The sequence below is a fragment of the Brassica napus genome, chromosome C7 (genome assembly GCF_020379485.1).
Source record: "Brassica napus cultivar Da-Ae chromosome C7, Da-Ae, whole genome shotgun sequence".
Lineage (NCBI taxonomy): Eukaryota > Viridiplantae > Streptophyta > Magnoliopsida > Brassicales > Brassicaceae > Brassica > Brassica napus.
This window is the reverse complement of record NC_063450.1, coordinates 3,436,599-3,460,140: the sequence shown is the minus strand read 5'-3', so window position 1 is coordinate 3,460,140 and position 23,542 is coordinate 3,436,599. Positions and strand designations below refer to the sequence as shown.

General features: G+C 43.8%; 1 protein-coding gene, 1 long non-coding RNA gene and 1 other non-coding gene across 3 annotated transcripts; 2 read left to right on the top strand and 1 right to left on the bottom strand.

The window, feature by feature from the left end:
- Nucleotides 1–9,715: 9,715 nt before the first annotated feature.
- On the top strand, nucleotides 9,716–9,822 carry LOC125590851. The gene has a single exon (XR_007326853.1). It is a non-coding gene; the product is annotated as a small nucleolar RNA R71 (small nucleolar RNA).
- Nucleotides 9,823–11,274: 1,452 nt separating this feature from the next.
- LOC125590256 lies at nucleotides 11,275–15,131 on the bottom strand. Its single transcript, XR_007326567.1, has 2 exons — nucleotides 11,864–15,131; nucleotides 11,275–11,725 (listed from the first exon to the last, which is right to left on the bottom strand). It is a non-coding gene; the product is annotated as an uncharacterized LOC125590256 (long non-coding RNA).
- Nucleotides 15,132–15,672: 541 nt separating this feature from the next.
- LOC106378826 lies at nucleotides 15,673–19,828 on the top strand. Its single transcript, XM_013818890.2, has 2 exons — nucleotides 15,673–15,906; nucleotides 16,109–19,828. The coding sequence occupies exons 1-2, from the start codon at nucleotides 15,673–15,675 to the stop codon at nucleotides 19,826–19,828; spliced, it is 3,954 nt and encodes a 1,317-aa protein (XP_013674344.2).
- The last annotated feature ends 3,714 nt before the right edge of the window (nucleotides 19,829–23,542 follow it).

The following is a 23,542-nucleotide window of genomic DNA, read 5'->3' as shown; positions in this document are numbered from 1 at the left end:
GTTGACCTTGAAGCAAACGACAGAGAGAACCGACTGGAGCAAGACACAAGGGCTAGAACGGAGAAAGCAGCAACACATCTCACTGTCTAGCGGATTAAGGATCTCAGATCTGACCCAGATCTGAGCGCAATCGGCTCAATAGAGGAAGATTCAAGGCCCCTAAGATACCCCGACTTTATCATCCCTCGCCGGAGTTCCAGAAAAGCCAGAGACACCAATGACTTCAGTTAGAACCGGTGGAGAGAATTCCAACGGACCCAGAATCGCCAAACAAAGAGGCAAGACTGGGAGGGGGCATCATAGGGTGGAGGCGCTACAGGAACATGCGGAACAGATGCCTCACGGTGACCAGCGCCGGAAAGCAACTGACCACTGACAATGAATCTTTTATATATGAATACAATAGTCCGGTGATCAAATAGAATTTGGTTAACAAGTAAACTTAGTAATCAAGTAAATCTACAACAATCTATAATAATATCACATAATAATTATAACACTTTCTTCTTGGTGTTTATTACAAAAAACTATTTCATAAATATATTATCTCGTAAAAATTCTTACTGGTAAAATCAATGGAAAACATCATGGTTAAACATCATGGTTAAAGAAAAAAACATCATGGTTAAACATCATGTCACACAATTACTTCTTTTCAATACATATGCATTGAGATCTTTGAGATGACGCTATCGATAAGATGAACTAATTTTAACTAATTTCTTGAAAGTAGCACTGACTAACACTTTAGTGAATAAGCCAACCAAATTATCACTCGAACGAACTTGTAAGACACTGGCATCATCATTATTCTACAGTGCATGGGTCCTCTATGATTTGATCATTTTTCTTGGATTGTATTGATCTTAAAATCATTAGAACAATGATAAACTTCATCTTTGAAATTGTAAAATTCTCCTTAGGTGTCTATCATTCTGTGTGTTCTTAGTTGCCTCGTTAAAACTTTGTCAAGGAAAACCCTAGTGGGACGAAAGCGATGATAAGGAAAAAAGTACAACCACACACATTTTTATATTTCTTGCTCTGGAATCAATATTTTTATGATATACATTCCGATCAAATATATTCCATTGGGGAACTGAGCTTAGTAGAATAAACTCTTTTAATTTCTCTAGTCTTTTTAGACTTTTGATCCATAATACTCTTTTAAGATAGACAATAATTTCTTGGTTATTTTGGCTTCAAGCCAAATCTCTTTACATACAACCGTCTTATCATCTCTCTTCTAGGTATGATTTTACATGGTATCAGAGCAATAAAAGTTCTGTGACCTAATCTTTGTCGATTGATAATAGGTTTTTCTGCCTATTGCAAATGTTGTAGTATAGTGGGGTGAATGTCGAACCAGTCCTAGTGATGTGAATCAGTGAGAATACAATTCATTTCTTAAGCTAAGCAGATTCAATAGTGGTGAGTGTGTGACAAGTAACAATAGCAAACAGAGCAATACAACAAGGTTTTAATCAATTTAGACAAGTGAATCCATGGGTATTGGGAATTGACTTCAAGTAACTAAGATCCAATCTAGGTGACAAGCTTTCAATCAAAGTAATCTCTTAAGTCTAAACACAATTTTAGACAAGTCCTATGTCTAGGTAAATGTCCATTTGCTTAGAAATCATTAAACATCAAATGTCTTTGGCTTAATTTAATCAAGCAATCTTTAAGTTCAAGTTTAATAACTATCTAGCAATTTTAACATCAAGTGTCCTTGGCTAATCTCACTAGAGCTTAGTTGAGTTGATTCAAACACTTCATCTAATCATGTCTGATGAGAAGTGTTTAGAAATCAGGTTTAGAGTGATCAAGACTAAACAAGCATTAAAAATACTCAACAAGCAAGTTCATACAAGGATCTAATACAATAACACCATAGATCTTCACTAAGTTACTCTAATCTCCCTAACCCATGAATTCTTAAGGAAACTACTCACTAATCTCCATGAAAACACTTAATCTCATAATAGATTGAAGCATATTCAAGTAGATACAACAGAGAATAAAGATAAACAAGGATTAAACAAGCAAAACGAAATTAAAACTCAAGAATAGATGATGAACAATGAAGAACAGCTCAAGAACAAATGTTTTCTCTCAAACTCTCAAAATACAAAATATGAAACTATAAAACTTTCACTCTCTACTCTTTGTTGTATTGTACTCTGTGTATTGTGTGTCTTCCTCCTTCCCCTTGCAGTCTCTTTTATAGCCTAAGTAAAGGAGGATGACAACACATCCATCATGTGAAAGCATAAAGCATAAAACACACTCATAAAAGTTATTCTCCACTTTCTTCCATTATAGAACACCTTTTGCCCCTTCATATGGCCAAAGTAGTCTTGCCTCTTCAGAAAAGGTAGAGAAAGTTAGGCCAAAAGAGCCACCAAACTCATGATAGACAACCCATCCCCCATGTTGCAAGCTTTAAAGAGATAAAACTCACTCATTAAAGTTTTCTCCACTTTCTCCATGTTGCACACACCTTTAGAATACCAAAAATAAGAAGAATAATGAATAGTAATGAGTTTTATAGGTTTTAAGTGAATAAAAATGAGTCTAAAGGCTTAAAATTCGAAGGCTATTGTTGATGTTGCTAGGGTGGCCGCTAGGAATGTCATACTGATATGTGTGTAGTATTTTGATCATAAATCCCTCAATACAGCTCCAAACGACTTGAAACCACCTCCATTGTAAAGCTAACTCAATTTACCATGTCTTCCCAAAAGACAAGTTTCAAAATATATCTTTAAGACCTTCATCAATGCTTGTCTTTCACACGTTCGGTTCAAGACTCCTCGAAAGCTCCTTTTGTGCTCTAATCACCTCCAAAACTCCAAACAATTCATCCAACACCTACAAGATGAAAATGTACATGCAATAGACTCTAAATGCAAATAAACGTAAGGTTAATGCATGAATATATATGAAATAACAAAGCTAAAACTATGCAAAATCACAACACATCAACTCCCCCACACTAGTCCTTTACTTGTCCTCAAGTAAACTTTCAAGAACATGGGAAGTGATGTTTCAATACACAAATAGAAATTCATGACCTTAAGAAACTCTTCAATGCCATCGTTGTGATATCCTTACAAAATCATACCAAATAGCAAGAGCAAGATGTTTTTATTAGCTCTAACTTCTCTAGGCCTATCAATTCCTTTGATCTTTTAACTCATTATCATGAATTCTCAAATCAACCAACTCTCACATTCAATAAGAAATATCATAAGTGAATTCTCGCAAATTGCCAATTGGTCCAAATCATTTGGTTTGGTGAGAAAAAATGGCTTAATGTGAAGAATGAGAAGGGTCCAAATACATTTTGCTATGGTGACTTACACTCATGAATAGGAGCTTGATCATTGTGCAAAATTTATCTAAGAAAAGGAGTAATTAATGCATACATAAATCGGTTCTCATCATTGTACCCTTTTCCTAGACAATTTCTAAGTTCTACCCTTTCTTTTCTTCATCTCAAATCCCAAATATACACCCATTTTCATCTCTTACCCAATGAACACTCTTTTCTTTTCTTTTCTTTGTCTTAACAACTATGTATCTTAGCTCAAAAAATTGTTATCCCCATTCTCTTATTTTTTTTTTTTTTTTCTTTTTGGGGTTTTTATTGACACAATCTAAGCTATCTCCATTTTTTTTTTTTTTTTTAAGACACACTTTTTTGATTCATTTCCTTTACATAATCTTTCCCAATTCAATCGTCAAGATCAAAATAATTAAAGCACATCATTCCAACCACCATCCTAGATGCTAGCCCAAAACATGTCCTAATGCTAGCAAGAGATGAGAACAAATCAATGTCGCTCCTAATACTCTCAAGATTTTGCACATGACAAGTTTTCACAAAAAGACCTCACTCAACAATTAATGATGGTTTGAAAGAAGGGAAGGGTTTAGGGTATGGATTACCACTTGAGTTGTCAAAAAGATTGGTAAAACGGTTTATACAAGCTCAAGTGTGTGTAAAGCCATGATTTAGTACTCAAGAGACCATAAGCAAGAAGCATTAAGTTCATTTTAGTCAATTAAGATCGGAGTTGGTTTCAAAGAGTAAGATTCAATGAGTCTTAAGAGGAGTTTTCAAGGCTCGAAGTCTACAAGAAATTCAGAAGAAGCTCAAGCTACTTATTATGATTCAAAAGGGTATGAACAATGAGTTCATTGCATGAGTCCTTTGTAGGGATTTTACCTATGCATTCTATATGATCTAGACTCAAACCTAAAGATGCAAATGATAAAAGTAAATGTTTTTTTTTTTTTTTTTTAATTTTGCAAATTTTTATGGATTTTCTATGCAAATGGATATGCAATGCTTATGACAAGTAAACAAAACAGAAAACATGTGAGATAAGTAGACTCTCCCCCCACACTTACTTCACACAGTCTCTTGTGTGAGAGCAAGGTGAAAGAAGAGGTCTAGAAGAAACAAACATGAAAACTATATATTTACAATGGTTGTAGAGACACTTAGCTTGGAGTTGCTAGATGGAGTTGAATAATTTTAACACTTGTAGCTTTGCTGGATGGCCATCTTTCTTCTTTGATTAAGTGGAGAATCACCTGAAAATTTTAAACACACTTATCAAACACACAAAAGAAAAACCACACAAGTAAAACAATAATATATATAGGGATAGACATGGGACTTCCTCCCAAGTGAGCTTGTTTTAAGTCTCTAGCTTGACTACCCCTTTTTGGTTTAGGCTGGTTTGGGATCGGAAAGTGGAACCGAGGTTCCTTCCTTCTCAGGTGTGGCCGCCATGTACAGCTTGACTCTTTGCCCATTCACTGCAAATTCCTCACCAGTCTTGTTCCAAAGCACAATTGCTCCATATGGCCTCACTTCTTTGATCTTGAAAGGGCCGGACCATCTTGACTTAAGTTTTCCAGGGAACAACTTCAATCGAGAGTTGAAGAGCAACACTTGATCTCCAATGTTGAACTCCCTCTTCAGGATCTTCTTGTCATGGAATGCCTTGGTCTTTTCTTTGTAAATCCTTGAGTTCTCAAAAGCATCAAGTCGAATCTCATCAAGCTCATGGAGTTGGAAAAGTCTTTTCTCTTTGGCACTCTTGATGTCAAAGTTCAGCATCTTAACAGCCCATAATGCCTTGTACTCAAGCTCCACTGGCAGATGGCAAGCTTTCCCATAGACAAGATTGAAGGGAGTGGTTCCCAAGGGTGTCTTGAAAGCAGTCCTATAGGCCCAAAGTGCATCATCAAGCTTTGTAGACCAATCCTTCCTTGTTGTCCCCACAGTCTTCTCCAAAATGGACTTGATCTCCCTGTTGGAAATCTCAACCTGACCACTTGTTTGGGGGTGGTAAGGAGTTGCAACCTTGTGCTTCACACCATTCTTCTTAAGGAGGTTTGCAAACAGTTTGTTGATGAAGTGAGACCCTCCATCACTGATCACAACTCTTGGAATCCCAAACCTTGGAAAGATTATGCTCTTGAACATTTTTAGAACCACCTTTGCATCATTGGTTGGACTTGCAATTGCTTCAACCCACTTAGAGACATAATCTACAGCCACCAGTATGTACTTGTTGCTATAAGATGAAGGAAAAGGCCCCATGAAGTCAATACCCCAGACATCAAACACTTCAACTTCTAGGATGGGGTTTTGAGGCATTTCATTCCTCTTGGTGATGTTTCCTCTTCTTTGACAAGAGTCACACCTTGAGACAAAGTCTTGGGTGTCTTTAAACATGTGAGGCCACCAAAATCCAGCTTGTAGCACCTTTGCAACTGTCTTAAATGTAGCAAAGTGGCCTCCATAGGATGATCCATGACAATGTGTAAGGATCCCATCAATTTCTTCTTCAGCCACTGCCCTTCTATAGAGTTGATCTCTACAAAGTATGTAGAGGTAAGGCTCATCCCAATAATATCTCTTCACATCCTTATAGAACTTCTTCTTGGCATAACCTTCAAGGTTCAATGGCTCTTTTCCACTAGCTAAGTAGTTGACTATATCAGCATACCAAGGACCCTTCTCATCAGCTGCCTTCACCTCTTCAAGTTTCTTTCCTGTCTCACAAACAGCTACCACTGCATGAATAGCCATCATTTGCTCTTCTGGAAGTCTGTCATCAATAGGGATTCCACACTCCACCTTCAACCTGGACAGGTGATCAGCTACTCCATTCTCAACTCCAGGCCTGTCCTTGATCTCAAGATCAAACTCTTGTAGCAGCAGAATCCACCTCAACAGTCTTGGTTTTGCATCTTTCTTGGCTAAGAGGTGTCTCAATGCAGCATGATCAGTGTAGACAGTCACCTTTGACCCAACCAAGTAGCTTCTGAACTTCTCAAATGCAAAGACAATGGCCAATAGCTCCTTCTCAGTTGTAGAGTATTTAGCTTGAGCTTCATCAAGGGTTCTACTTGCATAGTAGATCACATGTGACTTCTTGTCTCTCTTCTGGCCTAGGACTGCTCCTACAGCAAAGTCACTTGCATCACACATGATCTCAAAGGGGAGATCCCAATCTGGCGGTTGAACTATGGGTGCACTGATGAGTGCATTCTTCAGGTTTTTGAAAGCTTCCATACACTCCTCATCGAAGTGAAATGCAGCTCCTTGCATAACAGCCTGGTCAATGGTCTAGCTATCTTAGAGAAATCCATGATGAATCTTCTATAGAAACCGGCATGACCCAGAAAGCTTCTTATATCCTTCACTGTTCTTGGTGGAGCTAGACCAACCATGACATCTATCTTGGCTTTGTCCACTTCAATTCCTTTCTCAGAAACTTTGTGTCCAAGAACAATCCCTTCCTTGACCATGAAGTGACACTTCTCCCAATTGAGCACCAGGTTAGTGTCCTCACATCTCTGTAATACCCTGCAAAGATTTGACAAACAAGTAGCAAACGAAGAACCGTATACAGAAAAATCATCCATAAACACCTCCATTACATCCTCAATAAGATCAGAGAAAATTGACATCATTGCTCTTTGGAATGTTGCTGGTGCATTGCACAGTCCAAATGGCATCCTTCGATATGCAAAGGTACCATAAGGACAAGTGAATGTCGTTTTCTCTTGGTCATTTGGGTGTATAGGGATTTGGAAAAATCCAGAGTATCCATCAAGGAAACAATAATAAGGATGGTTAGCTAGCCTCTCTAACATCTGATCAATGAATGGTAAAGGGAAATGATCCTTTCTAGAGGCTGCATTCAGTTTTCGATAGTCAATGCACATCCTATGTCCAGTTATTGTTCTTGTTGGTATTAACTCATCATTTTCGTTCTTAACAACTGTTATGCCACCTTTTTTAGGAACTACATGCACAGGTGAAACCCAATTGCTATCAGAGATAGGATAGATCACACCAGCATCTAACAATTTGATTATCTCTTTTTTAACAACATCTTTCAAATTAGGATTTAATCTTCTTTGGTGTTCAATTGAAGTTTTAGATTCATCCTCTAGATGTATCCTATGCATGCACAAAGATGGTGAGATTCCTTTAATGTCATCAAGTGAGTATCCTAGTGCTTTTCTATACTTTTTAAGTTCATTTAAAAGCATAGACAATTCATTCTCAGTCAGCTCACTACTCACAATGACAGGATATGTCTCATTAGGTCCAAGGAAAGCGTACCTTACACCATGGGGAAGAGGTTTAAGCTCCACTTTTGGTGCCTTGAGCTCACTCCAATCAGCTTCATGGAGGTTCTCTTGAATGTCTGCTGAGGCAGCATGTTGAGTCATTTGTGGCAACTCCATGAACTCATCTTCTCCATCCTTCTCAAGGTGAACATCTAGCCTTCTTACTAGCTCATCACTATCCTTGTTTTCAATCATTTGGGTCTCTCTTTCAATGGTCAGGGCATGTTGAAGAGAGTCCTCAATCGCTAACTCCTCAAGGAAATTATCAGCCAAGGCATCCATCTCATCAATGTAGAATATTTCTCCTTGAGTTGTGGGCTTCTTCATCATCTCCTTGATATCAAAATGGAGAATGTGATCTTTTCCAAGGTGGAGATCAATTGTGCCATCTCTCACATTCACCATTGCTCCAGCAGTTGCCAAGAAAGGTCTTCCAAAGATCAAAGGATCTCTAGGCTCTTCATCCATCTCAAGCACTACAAAGTCAGTAGGCACTTCACAATTTCCTATCTTGACAGGAAGATCTTCTAGGATGCCAATGGGGAGCTTGACAGATCGATCAGCTAGCACCAAAGAGATCTTGCACTTTTTATATTGTGTAAACCCAAGCTTCTTGGCAATGGATAGTGGCATGAGGCTGACACTTGCTCCCAAATCACATAGACATCTCTCAAATGTCAAAGGTCCAATGGCGCATGGCAGGGTGAAACTACCAGGGTCTTCTAGCTTCCTTGGGACAGTCAGTCTCTGAATAATGGCACTGCACTCATGAGTAAGAATCACCATCCCTTCCATCTCTTTCTTCTTTTGTTCTACAGCATCTTTCAAGAACTTGCTGTATTGTGGAACCAGCATAAATGCATCAATTATGGGCATGGTGAGCTGAACTTCACTCATTTGCTTGTCAAACAAGGCTTTGTACTTCTCTAGGAGTTGCTTCTTGAATCTTCCAGGAAAGGGAAGCTTTGGCTCATAGGGAGGAGGAGTGAACAATTTCTCCTTTGTTGATGTAGCAGCCTCATTTTTGTTCTCAACTTTCTCCTCTCCAATCTTTCTCTTGCCCTTAGCTTCAACTATCTTCTCCAAGATTTCCTCATTAGTCTTCTCATCCACAATCACCACATCATCATCTACATTGATGACCACCTCCCCACCTTGTTTCTCATTATCCTTAATGAGAACTTTAGGAGGCAACTCTCTTCCACTCCTTAGGGTGATTGCCTTCATTGTCTCCTTTGGGTTTTGTTCAGGCTTTCCAGGTAGGGAACCTTGTTGGCGACTTGAGCTGGCTGTCATAGAGACAAACTGGTTCTCCAAGGCTTTGAACTTGTTGTTTAGATCATGGTAATTCCCATCAATCTTGTTGTGGAGATTTTTCAGCTCATACCCTAATTGTTTCTCACTTCTTGCTTGTCCCTCCAATAATTGTTTCAGCATAGCTTCAGTACTACTCTCTTGTGGAGGTTGTGTTGATGATCCAGCTTGGTCTTGTGCAGGTTGACTTGGTTTTGGTGAGAATCCCGGAGGGAAGTTCTGTTTGGGTTGGTAACCACCTTGGTTGTTGTTGTAGAATGGCTTAGGCTGATTGTTGTAGAATGGTCTTGGCTGGTAGTTGTTGAATGGCTTCTGTTGGTTGTTGTAGAAGGGTTTCTGTTGGTAGTTGTTCTGGTATTGATAGTCAGGCTCCTTCTTGTACCATGTACCCTGAGCATTGACATAGTACATATCTTCTTGGCATTCTACTCCATCAACTTCAGCAACCATATGTAACTCCTCTTTCTTGGTCTTTTCTGATAGTAGCATGTCAATCTTGTCTTGAAGTGCTTTCAGCTCTCTCTTTGTGGTCATATCTTCTCCTCCACCACCTCTGTCTCTTCTATCATATTCATCATTGTAGACAGAGTCACTCTGTGCCATGTTCTCCAAGAGTTCTAATGCATCTTCGACAGTCCTCCCCAAGAAGTTTCCATTGCTTGCAGTGTCAAGCTGGCTTTTGAATTTAGGCAAGACTCCTCTGTAGAAAGTGCTTAGCAAGCTCTCATTGTTGAAGCCATGGTGGGGACATTGAGACAAGTAGCTTCTGAATCTCTCCCATGCCTCTGAAAATCCTTCAAGTCCTCTTTGTTGAAAACCAGAGATCTGATTTCTAAGGTTGGCAGTCCTTGTAGCAGAGAAGAACTTGTTGAGGAAGGCCTTCTTGCATTCATCCCAAGTGGTGATAGTATCACTTGAGATGTTTTTCTCCCAAGTGTGAGCCTTGTCTCCCAAAGAGAAGGGAAACAATCTGAGCTTGAAAGCATCCTCTGAAACTCCATTTGTTTTTGACAAGCCACAGTACTTATCAAATCTGTCAAGGTGATCTAGTGGGTCTTCCAAGGCAAGTCCATGGTACTTGTTGTTTTCAATCATGTTGATGAGGCTGGACTTGATCTCGAAATTGTTGTTGGCAACTGGCGGTGCCCTAATGCCCAACCTATTCCCATTTATGTTAGGTTGATCATATGTACCGATGGCCCTAGCTTGGCGTTGTGGTTGTCTAGGTCGAAGGTTGGCAGCTCCTTGACCATTGCCCTCTTCAGCTTGAGGTTGTTCTGGAACTGGTTCCATCATAGGTTCTGATCTTTGTATCTGAGCCTCTTGCTCTTCTTGTCTTAACCTTCTCCTGTTCTCTCTTTCAAGTGTTTTGATATCTGTCAAGGGAGTAAGATGTGTAGTGCCTCTACTTCTTAGGTTCATGCACCTGCGATCACAAGTAGATGAAGAAATAGAATTAGTAACTTTAAAACAAAGTAAAACTCAGTCTCAAGCAAAGACTCAAACTCAATGTCACAATCAAACTAGGATTGGCAACGGCGCCAATTTGATAATAGGTTTTTCTGCCTATTGCAAATGTTGTAGTATAGTGGGGTGAATGTCGAACCAGTCCTAGTGATGTGAATCAGTGAAAATACAATTCATTTCTTAAGCTAAGCAGATTCAATAGTGGTGAGTGTGTGACAAGTAACAATAGCAAACAGAGCAATACAACAAGGTTTTAATCAATTTAGACAAGTGAATCCATGGGTATTGGGAATTGACTTCAAGTAACTAAGATCCAATCTAGGTGACAAGCTTTCAATCAAAGTAATCTCTTAAGTCTAAACACAATTTTAGACAAGTCCTATGTCTAGGTAAATGTCCATTTGCTTAGAAATCATTAAACATCAAATGTCTTTGGCTTAATTCAATCAAGCAATCTTTAAGTTCAAGTTTAATAACTATCTAGCAATTTTAACATCAAGTGTCCTTGGCTAATCTCACTAGAGCTTAGTTGAGTTGATTCAAACACTTCATCTAATCATGTCTGATGAGAAGTGTTTAGAAATCAGGTTTAGAGTGATCAAGACTAAACAAGCATTAAAAATACTCAACAAGCAAGTTCATACAAGGATCTAATACAATAACACCATAGATCTTCACTAAGTTACTCTAATCTCCCTAACCCATGAATTCTTAAGGAAACTACTCACTAATCTCCATGAAAACACTTAATCTCATAATAGATTGAAGCATATTCAAGTAGATACAACAGAGAATAAAGATAAACAAGGATTAAACAAGCAAAACGAAATTAAAACTCAAGAATAGATGATGAACAATGAAGAACAGCTCAAGAACAAATGTTTTCTCTCAAACTCTCAAAATACAAAATATGAAACTATAAAACTTTCACTCTCTACTCTTTGTTGTATTGTACTCTGTGTATTGTGTGTCTTCCTCCTTCCCCTTGCAGTCTCTTTTATAGCCTAAGTAAAGGAGGATGACAACACATCCATCATGTGAAAGCATAAAGCATAAAACACACTCATAAAAGTTATTCTCCACTTTCTTCCATTATAGAACACCTTTTGCCCCTTCATATGGCCAAAGTAGTCTTGCCTCTTCAGAAAAGGTAGAGAAAGTTAGGCCAAAAGAGCCACCAAACTCATGATAGACAACCCATCCCCCATGTTGCAAGCTTTAAAGAGATAAAACTCACTCATTAAAGTTTTCTCCACTTTCTCCATGTTGCACACACCTTTAGAATACCAAAAATAAGTAGAATAATGAATAGTAATGACTTTTATAGGTTTTAAGTGAATAAAAATGAGTCTAAAGGCTTAAAATTCGAAGGCTATTGTTGATGTTGCTAGGGTGGCCGCTAGGAATGTCATACTGATATGTGTGTAGTATTTTGATCATAAATCCCTCAATACAGCTCCAAACGACTTGAAACCACCTCCATTGTAAAGCTAACTCAATTTACCATGTCTTCCCAAAAGACAAGTTTCAAAAGATATCTTTAAGACCTTCATCAATGCTTTTCTTTCACACGTTCGGTTCAAGACTCCTCGAAAGCTCCTTTTGTGCTCTAATCACCTCCAAAACTCCAAACAATTCACCCAACACCTACAAGATGCAAATGTACATGCAATAGACTCTAAATGCAAATAAACGTAAGGTTAATGCATGAATATATATGAAATAACAAAGCTAAAACTATGCAAAATCACAACACATCATCGATCAATCTTGTTCTTGGTAAGAACAACAGTTTCTAGTCATGGTTGACACAGATGCGTCTTCCGCAAGTAAGGATACAGAGACGAGCAAGTCTCAGGTTGAGAAAAGTGTCGTAAATACGTCCACCCCTTACTCCTTGTTTGCGTCCGACAATCCAAGAGCTTTGATAACATCGGTGATGTTTACGCGTGAGAATTACAATGAATGGTCTACGGAGCTGGTTAATGCTCTTAGGGCTAAGAGGAAGTTAGGGTTATTGATGGTTCAATACCTAAATCCGCCAGTGATGATCCTCAGTTCGAGCTGTGGTCGTCCGTCAACTCTATGATCGTTGGCTGGATCCGTTCTTCCATAGAAGCTCGTGTTCGTTCTACAGTCACCTTCATATCTAATTCTCACAAGTTGTGGGAAATTTTGAAGAAACGTTTTTCAGTGGGAAACAAAGTTTGAATTCATCATCTTAAGGAGCAACTCGCGTCTTGCAAGCAAGACGTAAAAACAGTGATGGATTACTTCGGACGTCTAGCCAAGATGTGAGAAGAACTCAATACCTGCAAACCTCTTCTGCCTTGCAATTGCAGTGCGGCTGCGATTTATGAAAAAGAGAAAGAAGAAGAGAAGGTACATCAGTTTGTTATGGGCTTAGATGAAGCTCAGTTTGGAATCGTCAGTCAAGGTATTATAGCTACAGACACATCCGTTGATCTTGGCGAAGCATATGCACGAGTAGTTAGAGAAGAATAACAACTAGCTTCGACTAAAGAACGCGAAGCACATCATAATGCTATTGGTTTTGTGGCCAAGAAGGAATCGTCTGAGACAAACAGTTCTGCTCAGTCCGACGCGAGTGACTCTCTCATTGTGGCCAACGTGGTCATGAGAAAGCCAACTGTTGGCAGCTCGTAGGCTTTCCAGACTGGTGGGAAGAAATGATATAACATGATTTTAATAACATTTAGCATCTCATATAGCTTTTTTAATCATTTTAGATTGCATTTAGGTGTTTACATTGCATATATTTGTTCATTTATGTGCATTAGGGTATGGAGTTCCCAATCGGAAGTTTTGGGATAATTCGAGTGGACTTTTGTGCACATTCAATAGTTGTGGGGTTCAAAGTGTAAATAGCCGAAAGGTGAAGGGTCAGATGTGCAAATATTCTGAAATTCACCATTGGAGCTCGTTGTCAAGCTTTCACGGAGGAGACTTGTAGGAGATGGATTACACCCCTCCACAAGGCCCATCGAATAACAGGCCCTAATCCCGCAAGTTGGATCAGTTTGGTCGGCTCGGCGGCCAAACGTATCGGCTCGACCTTAGAGTACTTTTAGCCGGTCGAGTAAGCCGACCAAACGTACCCGGCTTGGAGAGAACCTTGTCCAGACCCGCATACTCGGCCTCTCGCATCAAGGCCCAAAGAGGTACGAAATTAGGGTATCAAGGGCAAGAGTCCTATAAAAGGGGAAGGGCAAGCAAGAAGGAAAGGACTTTTGGACGATTGAACAGACCGAGCAGCTAGATCTAGGGTTTTAGGCGATCTCTTTGATCTTGTTACTCTTTGATCTTGTTGCTCTTTCACTTTCCTGTCACTCTTGTAACCCTTCAGTTCAAATCAAATAAAACGTCTTTAGTCATCCCATCTATGACTTCTTTCATCTTAGTCGACTGAATCCCGTTCAAACAATTGGCGCCCACCGTGGGGCTGACTAAAGTAACGTTCTAGATCTACATGGTTCAAGACGACGCCACCTTCAGTGTTCCGGGTGGAGAACTGACCCCAATGCCCGAAGCCGCGCCACCCATCGCCGCAGATTTTATGAGCTCTATCATGGCTCGACTTGCTCGTCAAGACGAAGTTCAAAAGACGACCAACGACCTATTAGCTGCTTTGGTCGCGGCACTCACAGCTTCCGATGACCAAACAAGCCGTCCCCAGCAGATACGCCGTCGCCTCTTTAACACCAACCCAACGGCGACCGGAGGCGACCAAATCTCAGACGACTCGGAGCCTAATGAAACCCTTCTCGCCGCCCACCCCCAGTAGGTTCTGATCTCGCAACCATACGCGAGCTCGCTGAGCTCAAACTCAGCTTCCAACAAATGAGCGAGAAGATCCATCAAGTAACTAGCGCGGCCCCGCAAATCGAGAGTGTCCTCGCCGCAACATCACGCACTCCTTTTACTAGCGCTCTGACTAGTGTGCAACTCGGAAAGATAGAGAAGCTGCGCCTACCCGAGTACAAACCCGGCGGAGACCCAGTGGAACACATGACAGCTTTCAACATCGCGATGGCACGGGCTTGACTCCCCGACGAAGAAAGGGACGCTAGCTACTGCCAACTGTTCATCGAAATTCTCCACGAGCAAGCCCTAACCTGGTTTTCCCAGTTAGAAGAAAAGTCCATCGGAAGCTTCCGCGACTTGTCAGCAGCTTTTCTCAAGACTTACATTATGTTCACCAAGCGCAGTGCTACCGCCTCTAGCTTGTGGAACCTCAACCAAACCAAAGACCAGAGCCTCCGCGACTACATGGAGAAGTTCAAAGCTGTAGTCTCGAGGATTGAAATTCCAGACGGTATTGCCATTGACACCCTGCGGAACACGTTGTGGGTTCGTTCTAAGTTCCGAGAGGATTTATACCAAAACCCAACTACGTCGCTCCAGGACGCTATCGCGCGATCTGACAATTTCATCCGAATGGAAGAAGATACTAACGCCATTCTCAGCAAGATGAACACACCCAAAGCTCCAGCGGCTAAAAACGCCAACACGCGACAAGAACCGCGCCAGCATGCTCCAATCGACAAAAACGGCCGCAAAGACGGATACATGTATGTCGTCTACGAGAACAACGTGCCGGTTTCAACTCTCGTAGTCCGCGGAGAAGGATGGAACAAGTGGGAAAGGGAGCTCGATTCGTCCGACAAACCAGTTGACGCCGTTAGCTTGACTCAGACTACAACAACAGCAGGTTCAGCGGCAGGACCTTCCAGAACCGTCGATCTCACCAAACATTGCAAGTATCACGACGTCAAAGGGCACGATACGACAGAGTGTAAGTCACTCTATGCGCACTACCTCTCATTCTTAGCAAGTGGCGACTTCAAGTTCGAACCCCTAAAGGCTAAGCCGAAGAACAACAAGAGCTGGAGCAAGAATAAAGAAAGGAGAGCCCATCGCAAAGCTACAGGAAAAAGTCGACATAGCGAAACTCCACAAGGAGATGACGAGGAGGATGCTCCGAAGAGTAACGGCGAGGCAGACTCCTCGGCCGACGAAGAGCAACCAGCTAACCCCAGACGCATTGAGGTCATACTTTCTCAGCAAACCTTGTCGTCAGACGATGAGAACGATGACACACCTGTACTCGAAGATTTGAGAGATGTTCTGAAACGAAAGTTCGAATCCGAAAATAGGAACAGCTCCACGTGCAATGATCTCCGAACAACGTTGAATGCACGGATGTCACGGCGTATCTCGGCAGTTGACCCCGATCCCAAAGAACGCTCGAACGGCGACCTTAGGGATAAACTCAACGCAGGAGCATGCGATCTTCGAATCCGCCTCAATCGTTCGAAGCCCACTGACCTCCGAAGGCGTTTGGAGCAAACTAAGATGTCAAGCAACGACACTCCGTCATCAAAAAACGACAGCAGCGTACCAACCGATTTACGCGCCTTCTTAGACTCCAAGCAGGTACAAACGTGACGTCAACTAAATGTCATCATGGCCTGTTCTCCTCCTTGCGGCAACTCCGTTCGCTCTGTCAAGGATTATCGTCGGCAGGTCGCGACATCGCAGAGATGGCCGACTAGGCCGCCAAATCACCCTCTGATAACCTTTTCGCCGGATGACGCTGAGGGGATTCACGTACCCCACAACGACCCTCTTCTTGTAGTTCTTGGAATTGGGGAGTACGACGTCACCAAGGTCCTCATCGATACAGGAAGCTCCGTCGACCTCATCTTCCGAGGAAGCCCTGCAGAAGATGGGAGTCGATCTCGACGACATCAAACCATCCTCCAGAACATTAACCGGCTTCAACGGATCCTCCGAAACAATACTGGGAACAATCCGCCTTCCGGTACGCGCATGTGGAGTCACTCGAACTGTCAAGTTTGCCGTTGTAAGCACGAAGGCCCCTTACCACGCTATACTTGGAACCCCTTGGATACACTCAATGCAGGCCATTCCATCTACTTATCACCAGTGCGTCAAGTTCCCCGGTACGGACGAAAAAATCAAAACACTGCGAGGAGATCAAAAAGCCGCTAGAGAACTCCTAGTCGCCACAGTTAAACTCCAACGATCGTCTTTATCGGTTAACTCTGTCACTCCTCCAACCTATAAAGCCTGCTCCCAGGAAGGCAAAATTCTCGAGTTACCTATTGATGATACCGATCCAAGCCGGACCGCAAGGATTGGTGCGTATCTGTCTGAAGAAATGCAGCGGTCAGTTCTCAACTTTCTCAAGGCGAATGTGTCCACATTCGCGTGGTCCATGTCAGACATGAAAGGAATTGATCCGGCCATAACACCTCACGAACTAAACGTCGATCCGACAATCAAGCCTATCCGACAAAAGCAACGCAAGCTCGGTCCCGATAGGTCAAAGGCTGTAAACAAAGAGGTCGACCGGTTGCTCGGCGCTGGTTCAATTGCTGAGGTGCGCTACCCTGAGTGGTTAGCAAATCCAGTAGTCGTCAAAAAGAAGAACGGGAAGTGGCGCGTCTGCGTCGACTTCACAGACTTAAATAAAGCCTGCCCAAAGGACAGCTATCCTCTTCCCAACATCGACCGTTTAGTCGAGTCCACGGCTGGAAACGGGATGCTCACCTTCATGGACGCTTTCTCTGGGTACAACCAAATCATAATGCACCCCGACGATCTTGAAAAAACGGCATTTATCACGGATAGAGGAACCTACTGCTATAAGGTCATGACATTCGGTGTGAAGAACGCAAGAGCAACCTACCAACGGCTTGTGAACAAAATGTTCGCAGACAAGCTCGGCGTCACCATGGAAGTATACATCGACGATATGCTTGTCAAGTCGCTACACGCTGCTGATCACCTCTGTCACTTGCGAGATTGCTTCGAAACTCTCAACAAATACAACATGAAACTGAACCCAGAAAAGTGCACGTTCGGAGTTTCCTCAGGCGAGTTCCTTGGATACATAGTCACGCAGCGGGGAATCGAAGCCAACCCGAAGCAGATCTCTGCGGTCCTGAACCTCCCGAGCCCAAAAAACAGTAGAGAAGTGCAACGTCTTACGGGTAGGATAGCTGCACTCATCCGGTTCATCTCCAGATCCACCGACAAATGCTTGCCATTCTACGACCTCCGGCGAGGTAACAAAAGGTTTATCTGGGATGAGAAATGCAAGGAGGCATTTATCCAACTCAAGCATTATCTGACAACACCACCTGTTCTCGCCAAGCCAGATATCGGAGACGTTCTATCTCTTTACGTCGCAGTATCACAAGCAGCAGTCAGTAGTGTTCTAATAAAAGAGGATCGTGGTGAGCAAAAGCCAATCTTCTACACAAGCAGACGCATGACCGGACCAGAAACGCGATACCCAACTCTGGAGAAGATGGCACTGGCGGTCGTCGAAGCGGCGAGAAAGCTTCGCCCTTACTTTCAGTCACATTCGGTGGAAGTATTAACCGACCAGCCCCTCCGAACAATACTTCAAAATACAAACAGGTCCGGAAGACTAACGAAGTGGGCTATCGAACTCGGTGAGCTTGATATCACTTACAAGAACAGAACCGCAACGAAATCTCAGGTTCTCGCAGACTTCTTAATCGAATTGGCCCCGGAGTTAGAGCAAGATCTCACACTTCCAAACCCAAACTGGACACTGCATGTCGACGGATCTTCGACTAACAGGGGCGCAGGTGCTGGAGTTCAACTGCAATCCCCGACCGGCGAACTAATCAGGAAGTCTTTTAGCTTCGGCTTTCCAGCCTTGAACAACGAAGCAAAATACGAATCTTTGATCGCTGGACTCCGCTTAGCAAAATCTGTCAAGGCCAAACGCCTAAGCGCCTACTGCGACTCGCAGTTAGTCGCTAGTCAGTTTAGCGGCAATTACGACGCCCCCAATGATCGGATGGACGCCTACCTCAAGATAGTACAGGGTTTAGCCGCAGAGTTCGAATTCTTCGAACTCGTCAAAGTTCCAAGAGGAGAAAACGTCTGTGCCGACGCCCTTGCAGCCCTTGGAAGCAAGCTTCGTGACCAAGTTAAACGAACTATTCCAATACACCGCATTGAGAAGCCGAGCATCGATATCTCGACGGACCAAACCATCGTCATAGCCCCAATCGCCGAAACCGACACGCTCGTTACTGATGAATTCGGCCCTGACTGGCGAACTGAGTTCATCGACTATCTCTCAAAGGGGGAACTTCCAACCGAGAAATGGGCAGCCCGCCGACTAAAAACACGCAGTGCCCATTATGTCGTCCTAGACAACGAACTCCATCGATGGACTGCGAGTAAAGTACTCCTCAAATGTATCCATGGTGAAGAAACGGTCAGGGTTATGGCCGAAACACACGAAGGCGCTGGAGGAAACCATTCGAGCGGACGAGCATTAGCAATCAAAGTGAGAAGCTTAGGCTTCTTCTGGCCGACGATGAACGCAGATTGCGAGTCCTACGCAAGAAGCTGCGACAAATGCCAAAGGCATGCACCAAGCATCCATTGTCCAACTGAAATGTTACGAATGACGGTCGCGCCGTACCCTTTCATGCGATGGGCAATGGATATCATAGGACCTCTTCCATGCTCCCGCCAGCAGCGTTTCATTCTCGTCCTCACTGATTACTTCACCAATTGGATCGAAGCTGAAGCCTACACTCAAGTCACCGACAAAGAAGTCCGTGGGTTCGTCTGGAAAAAAATTATCTGTCGCCACGGTCTACCGTACGAAATCGTTACTGATAATGGATCACAGTTCATGTCGGGCAACTTCAAGGAGTTTTGCACCAAATGGAACATTCGTTTGAGCCCCTCTACCCCTCGTTACCCACAGGGAAACGGCCAAGCAGAATCCTCCAACAAGCTCATTATCGACGGCATTAAGAAACGTTTAGACCTGAAAAAGGGTCATTGGGCCGACGAACTCGACGGAGTTCTATGGAGCCACCGCACAACACCACGAGGGTCGACCAAATCGACACCTTTCTCTCTTGCATACGGTGTCAAGGCTATGGCTCCCGCAGAAGTTAACGTTTCAAGCCTCCGACGCTCGAAAATGCCCCAGTACGTCGAACTCAACAAGGAGATGCTGCTTGATGCCCTCGATGAAATTGAAGAACGACGGGACCAAGCTCTGCTGCGAATCCAAAACTATCAACATCAGATAGAGAGTTACTACAACAAAAAGTTCCGAGCCAGACCCTTTGAACTCGGTGACTTTGTCATGCCTAAAGTGTTCGAGAACACTAAGGAGCTGAACACCGGGAAACTCGGCGCTAGGTGGGAAGGACCTTACAAAATCATCAAAGTTGTGAAACCAGGAGTCTACCGACTTCAAACGTCAAGCGGAGAAGAAGTGCCTAGAGCATGGAACTCAATGCATCTTAGACGCTTCTACTCTTAAAAAAAAAAAAAAAAAACCGAGTAGATGCACCTCCGCGGTCACTTCTACACGACCGAGTAAATGCGCTTCCAACGGCCACTTTCACTCGGGAAAAACGAACTACGAATGGCTTGATCCTCAACCGAGGTACGTAGGCAGCCTTAACCGGTCCAGTTGTAACAAAACCAAAGTCAAAATCTTGTTCTTTATTTCGACCCCGATCGAGTAAATACCGATTGTCGAACCCAACGGCTCTTGAACCTCCAGCAGGAGGTACGCGGACACTCATGTTCCATCTCCTAGCTATGTCCTGATCAGACACTTAGCCTAAGGACACAACGGTCGCAAGTCACCTGTGCCCAAAGAGCACTGACTGACCAAACGGAGTGAATCTTTAACCTTTTCTCGACTAAACGCGTAACGGATTAGCTACCCATTTACTCGATAGTCTTTGAGAAAACGTGTAAAAAGAACCTTCTCCTCTTAGATTCAGTTTCTTGTTTTCAAAGTAGAAAAACGCGTCTAGACGTTATCTCAATCGAAACACGACAAGAGCTGAACAAAGTCCCTTAGCGGGTTGTGTCGTTATCTATTTGCAAAAGCCAAAGGTCAAGAATCTATTGTCTCTAGGCGAACATATCGCGAGACTCTAAAGATAACTGAAATTTACTTAGATAAGTTGCAAGTACAGATAAGGAAGACAACAACCCGCAAATCTAAAAGTCTGCTTGAAAACAGCGACTTACCGATAAAATGAAAGTACGTCTAATAATACAACAACATGGTCTATCAAGACCACAAACACAAAAAGAACAAAGGAGACACAGGCAAAGCATCAAGGTGCAGAATCTTGACCGACCTCCTCTAGCGTCCCAAGAGCAGAAGAACCTACTGGGTCTTCAGTAGCGGCAGCAGTCGGGTCTTCCACCCGAGTAGGAACAGGGGCAAGAGAGGCCACAGCAGGAGGCGGTGGAACATCTCTATTCCCGACTTTGTTGGTCGTCTCTTCCTCGATGGGCTGCGACGGCGACGTCTCCTCGACTCTATCGTCTTCCTCCTCTTCGTCTTCTCGTCCTTCAGAAGAAGAATCCGAGACGAGGACAGGATCCTCGATGCCTACGTTCTCGGTCTCTTCCTCTCGAACCGGAATGTTGCCTACCTCAAGGTTGTCCTTCCTGGGGACCTCCTCCAGGTTCTCGTTCTCTGGACGTTCACCAAGACCACCTCCCTCCGAGACCTCGACGTGTTCGGCCGGGACCAACGTGACATCGACCAATGGCTCCTCCGATGGCTCCTCGGTAATTTCGAGCGAGGTGATGAGCTGAGAAACCGTCCCTGGTCTGATCAAATTTATGTTCGACCCATAAGGATCAAACGACGCTCTAAACCTGTCCTCGACGAAATGAGAAGGGAGAACCCACAGAGAAAGAGTGAGGTCGCTATCAGACAGCGGACCTACACAAAACTTCGTAGCCTCCGCCACATAGAGTTTCTCCTGCTCGGCAAAAACGTCGATCATCTCTTGCGGGATCTCCGTCCCACTTGCCTTTATCATCTCGAGGCACTTCTTCGTCTCCGAAGCTTGACCGTACAGGTTCTTCACTTTCCCAAAGGCGTCCAAGCGAGTAAAATGGTCGCGCACGCGACCAAAGCAGCGGTTTGCCTTCTCGACAATAGCAGCTTCGACCCTTTCCCTCTCACAAGTAACCTCAAGCCCCCGGGAGTCTCTTAAGCGTTGCCTCTCTCCAATCAATTTCTCAACTGCAGCGTCCCTTTCCTCGAGTAGCTCAGTCTTCTCCTTCTCAAGGGTTGCAGCCGCTTGCTCCAAACGGGTGTTCTCTCGGGCAAGCTCTTTCTTGGCCGCGCCGGCGGATTTGAGCTTACCCTCCAGCTCTTCGAACTTCACTCGAAGAACTTCTTTCTCCTTCGCAGCCTTCTTGTTAGCCTTCTTATGCTCAGCCCTTACCCTCTCAATGGCCTTCAACCTTGCTTGAGCGAGCTTCTCCGAAGATCCCAACTGGATCATCGTCTGCTTCAGGGCGCTGTCGTATTTCTCGACAAGGAAGTTCATGCTCCCGTCACTCTGCAGAATGACAAACACGGACCACGTGAGATGGTTGAACCCAATAAATCAAAGAAGGAGATAAAAGATGAAAGGTAGCGCAGATACCAGCGCTCTCGAGGAAGCTGCGTCGATGTATTCATTCTTGAAGTAAAGGTCTTCTAGTTGCGGCATCTCCTTCGTCCCACCACGAATTTGACGCATCAGCTCCGTGCACCTAAGGGGATTAAGGATCAGGGGAGTTGTCTCGTTGTAGGAAAACTCTACGCGATCAGGGAATTCGATCCTCTTTCTCTTCGCTACGGAACCTTCAGATCCAGATCTTTTTCTCGCAGAAGAGTCTGGAGTAGACCTCGCGGGCTCACCACCAGAACCTCCTTCTCGCAAGCAGGTGTTCCTCCTTTCCTCTGACAGGTTTTCAGGAGTACCGCTAGCCTCCACAACAGCGTCGACTAAGGCCGCGTCAGCAGCGTTCGCATCAGAGGTAGAAGGACGGGGCTCTGCCTCAACAGACCTCTTAGTTCTCTTCCTCGGGTGACCGTCTGATGCCGCCCTGACTAAAATGGCCTCTTGTCCTTCTGCCCCGCCACGAGACTTTTTCCTCCCATCCTTCTTCTTTTTGGCCTTCGAACCCTCAGAAGTCGCATCGAGGGAAGCAGACTCTTCGGGAGGAACCTCGTCCGCCGCTCCCACCTTAGTCCTTTTAGTCTTTTTCTTCTTCTTGGGACCTAAAGCAGAAGTCTCTGCCCTGCCCCCCTGATTGATTGCAATAGGGCCATCCTCTCTGGAGGCTCCTTCTTTGGAGGCCCCTTCTCGGGAGGTTCCACCACCTTCAGAAGTGACGTCGACTCCAGAATTAGACGGTCCCTGAGGATCGACTGTAGTCGACTTCTTCGTGAGTAGTTGCAACTTTCCTTTTAACAGGCGCTTAGATCCGGAACTCCATCCATTTCTCTGGCTTTGTCGAGAAGTCTCTGTTGTTTGCGAGTAAACAAAGGAAGGCGTGACTTACGGGGACCGAGAACGCAAGGAAGCCTCGACTCCCAATCAACTACAAAAGCAGAGAATCAACATGAAAAATCGCAAAAGGAAACTCGAGTAGGCCCTAAATGCAATCAGCAGGCTTACCTCTAGCGATCCTAGCTTGCTGACGACGTATCCACTTCCGGCTGAGATCCGGCTAACGAAGATGACTATGCACCGCGATCGCTTGAGCACTTTCGAAACACTTCTCAGGGTAGGCGATCGTATTCGGATGACGAACTGCAAATACAAGGATAAGAAAAGTTAGGACTAACGACTAAAATGAAACTCCAACAGACGAGTCTCTACCGAGTTGCCGATTCCACAGAACGCGGTAGTCGTCCCCCGGCGGCTCTTCGAAAGCATGTTCATCAGATTTCACAAAGAAATACGCGCGTTGCCAATCCTGCGTCTTATTTGGATGACCGGTCACGACGTTGTAGTTCGAACGTATTTTCACCGAGAAGATCCCGTTTGGCTCCGCCTTCGTGAAAGTCAACTCCTCGAAGACCCTCATGCTCATCGAGATGTCCATCTCAGCTGCCATTACCATTAGCATGACGGCTATTCGCAGCGACCCCTTCAAAAGTTGAGAGATGGCAATGTCTCGGCGGAATGCATAAGACGTCACTAACCGGGGAATCGGGAAC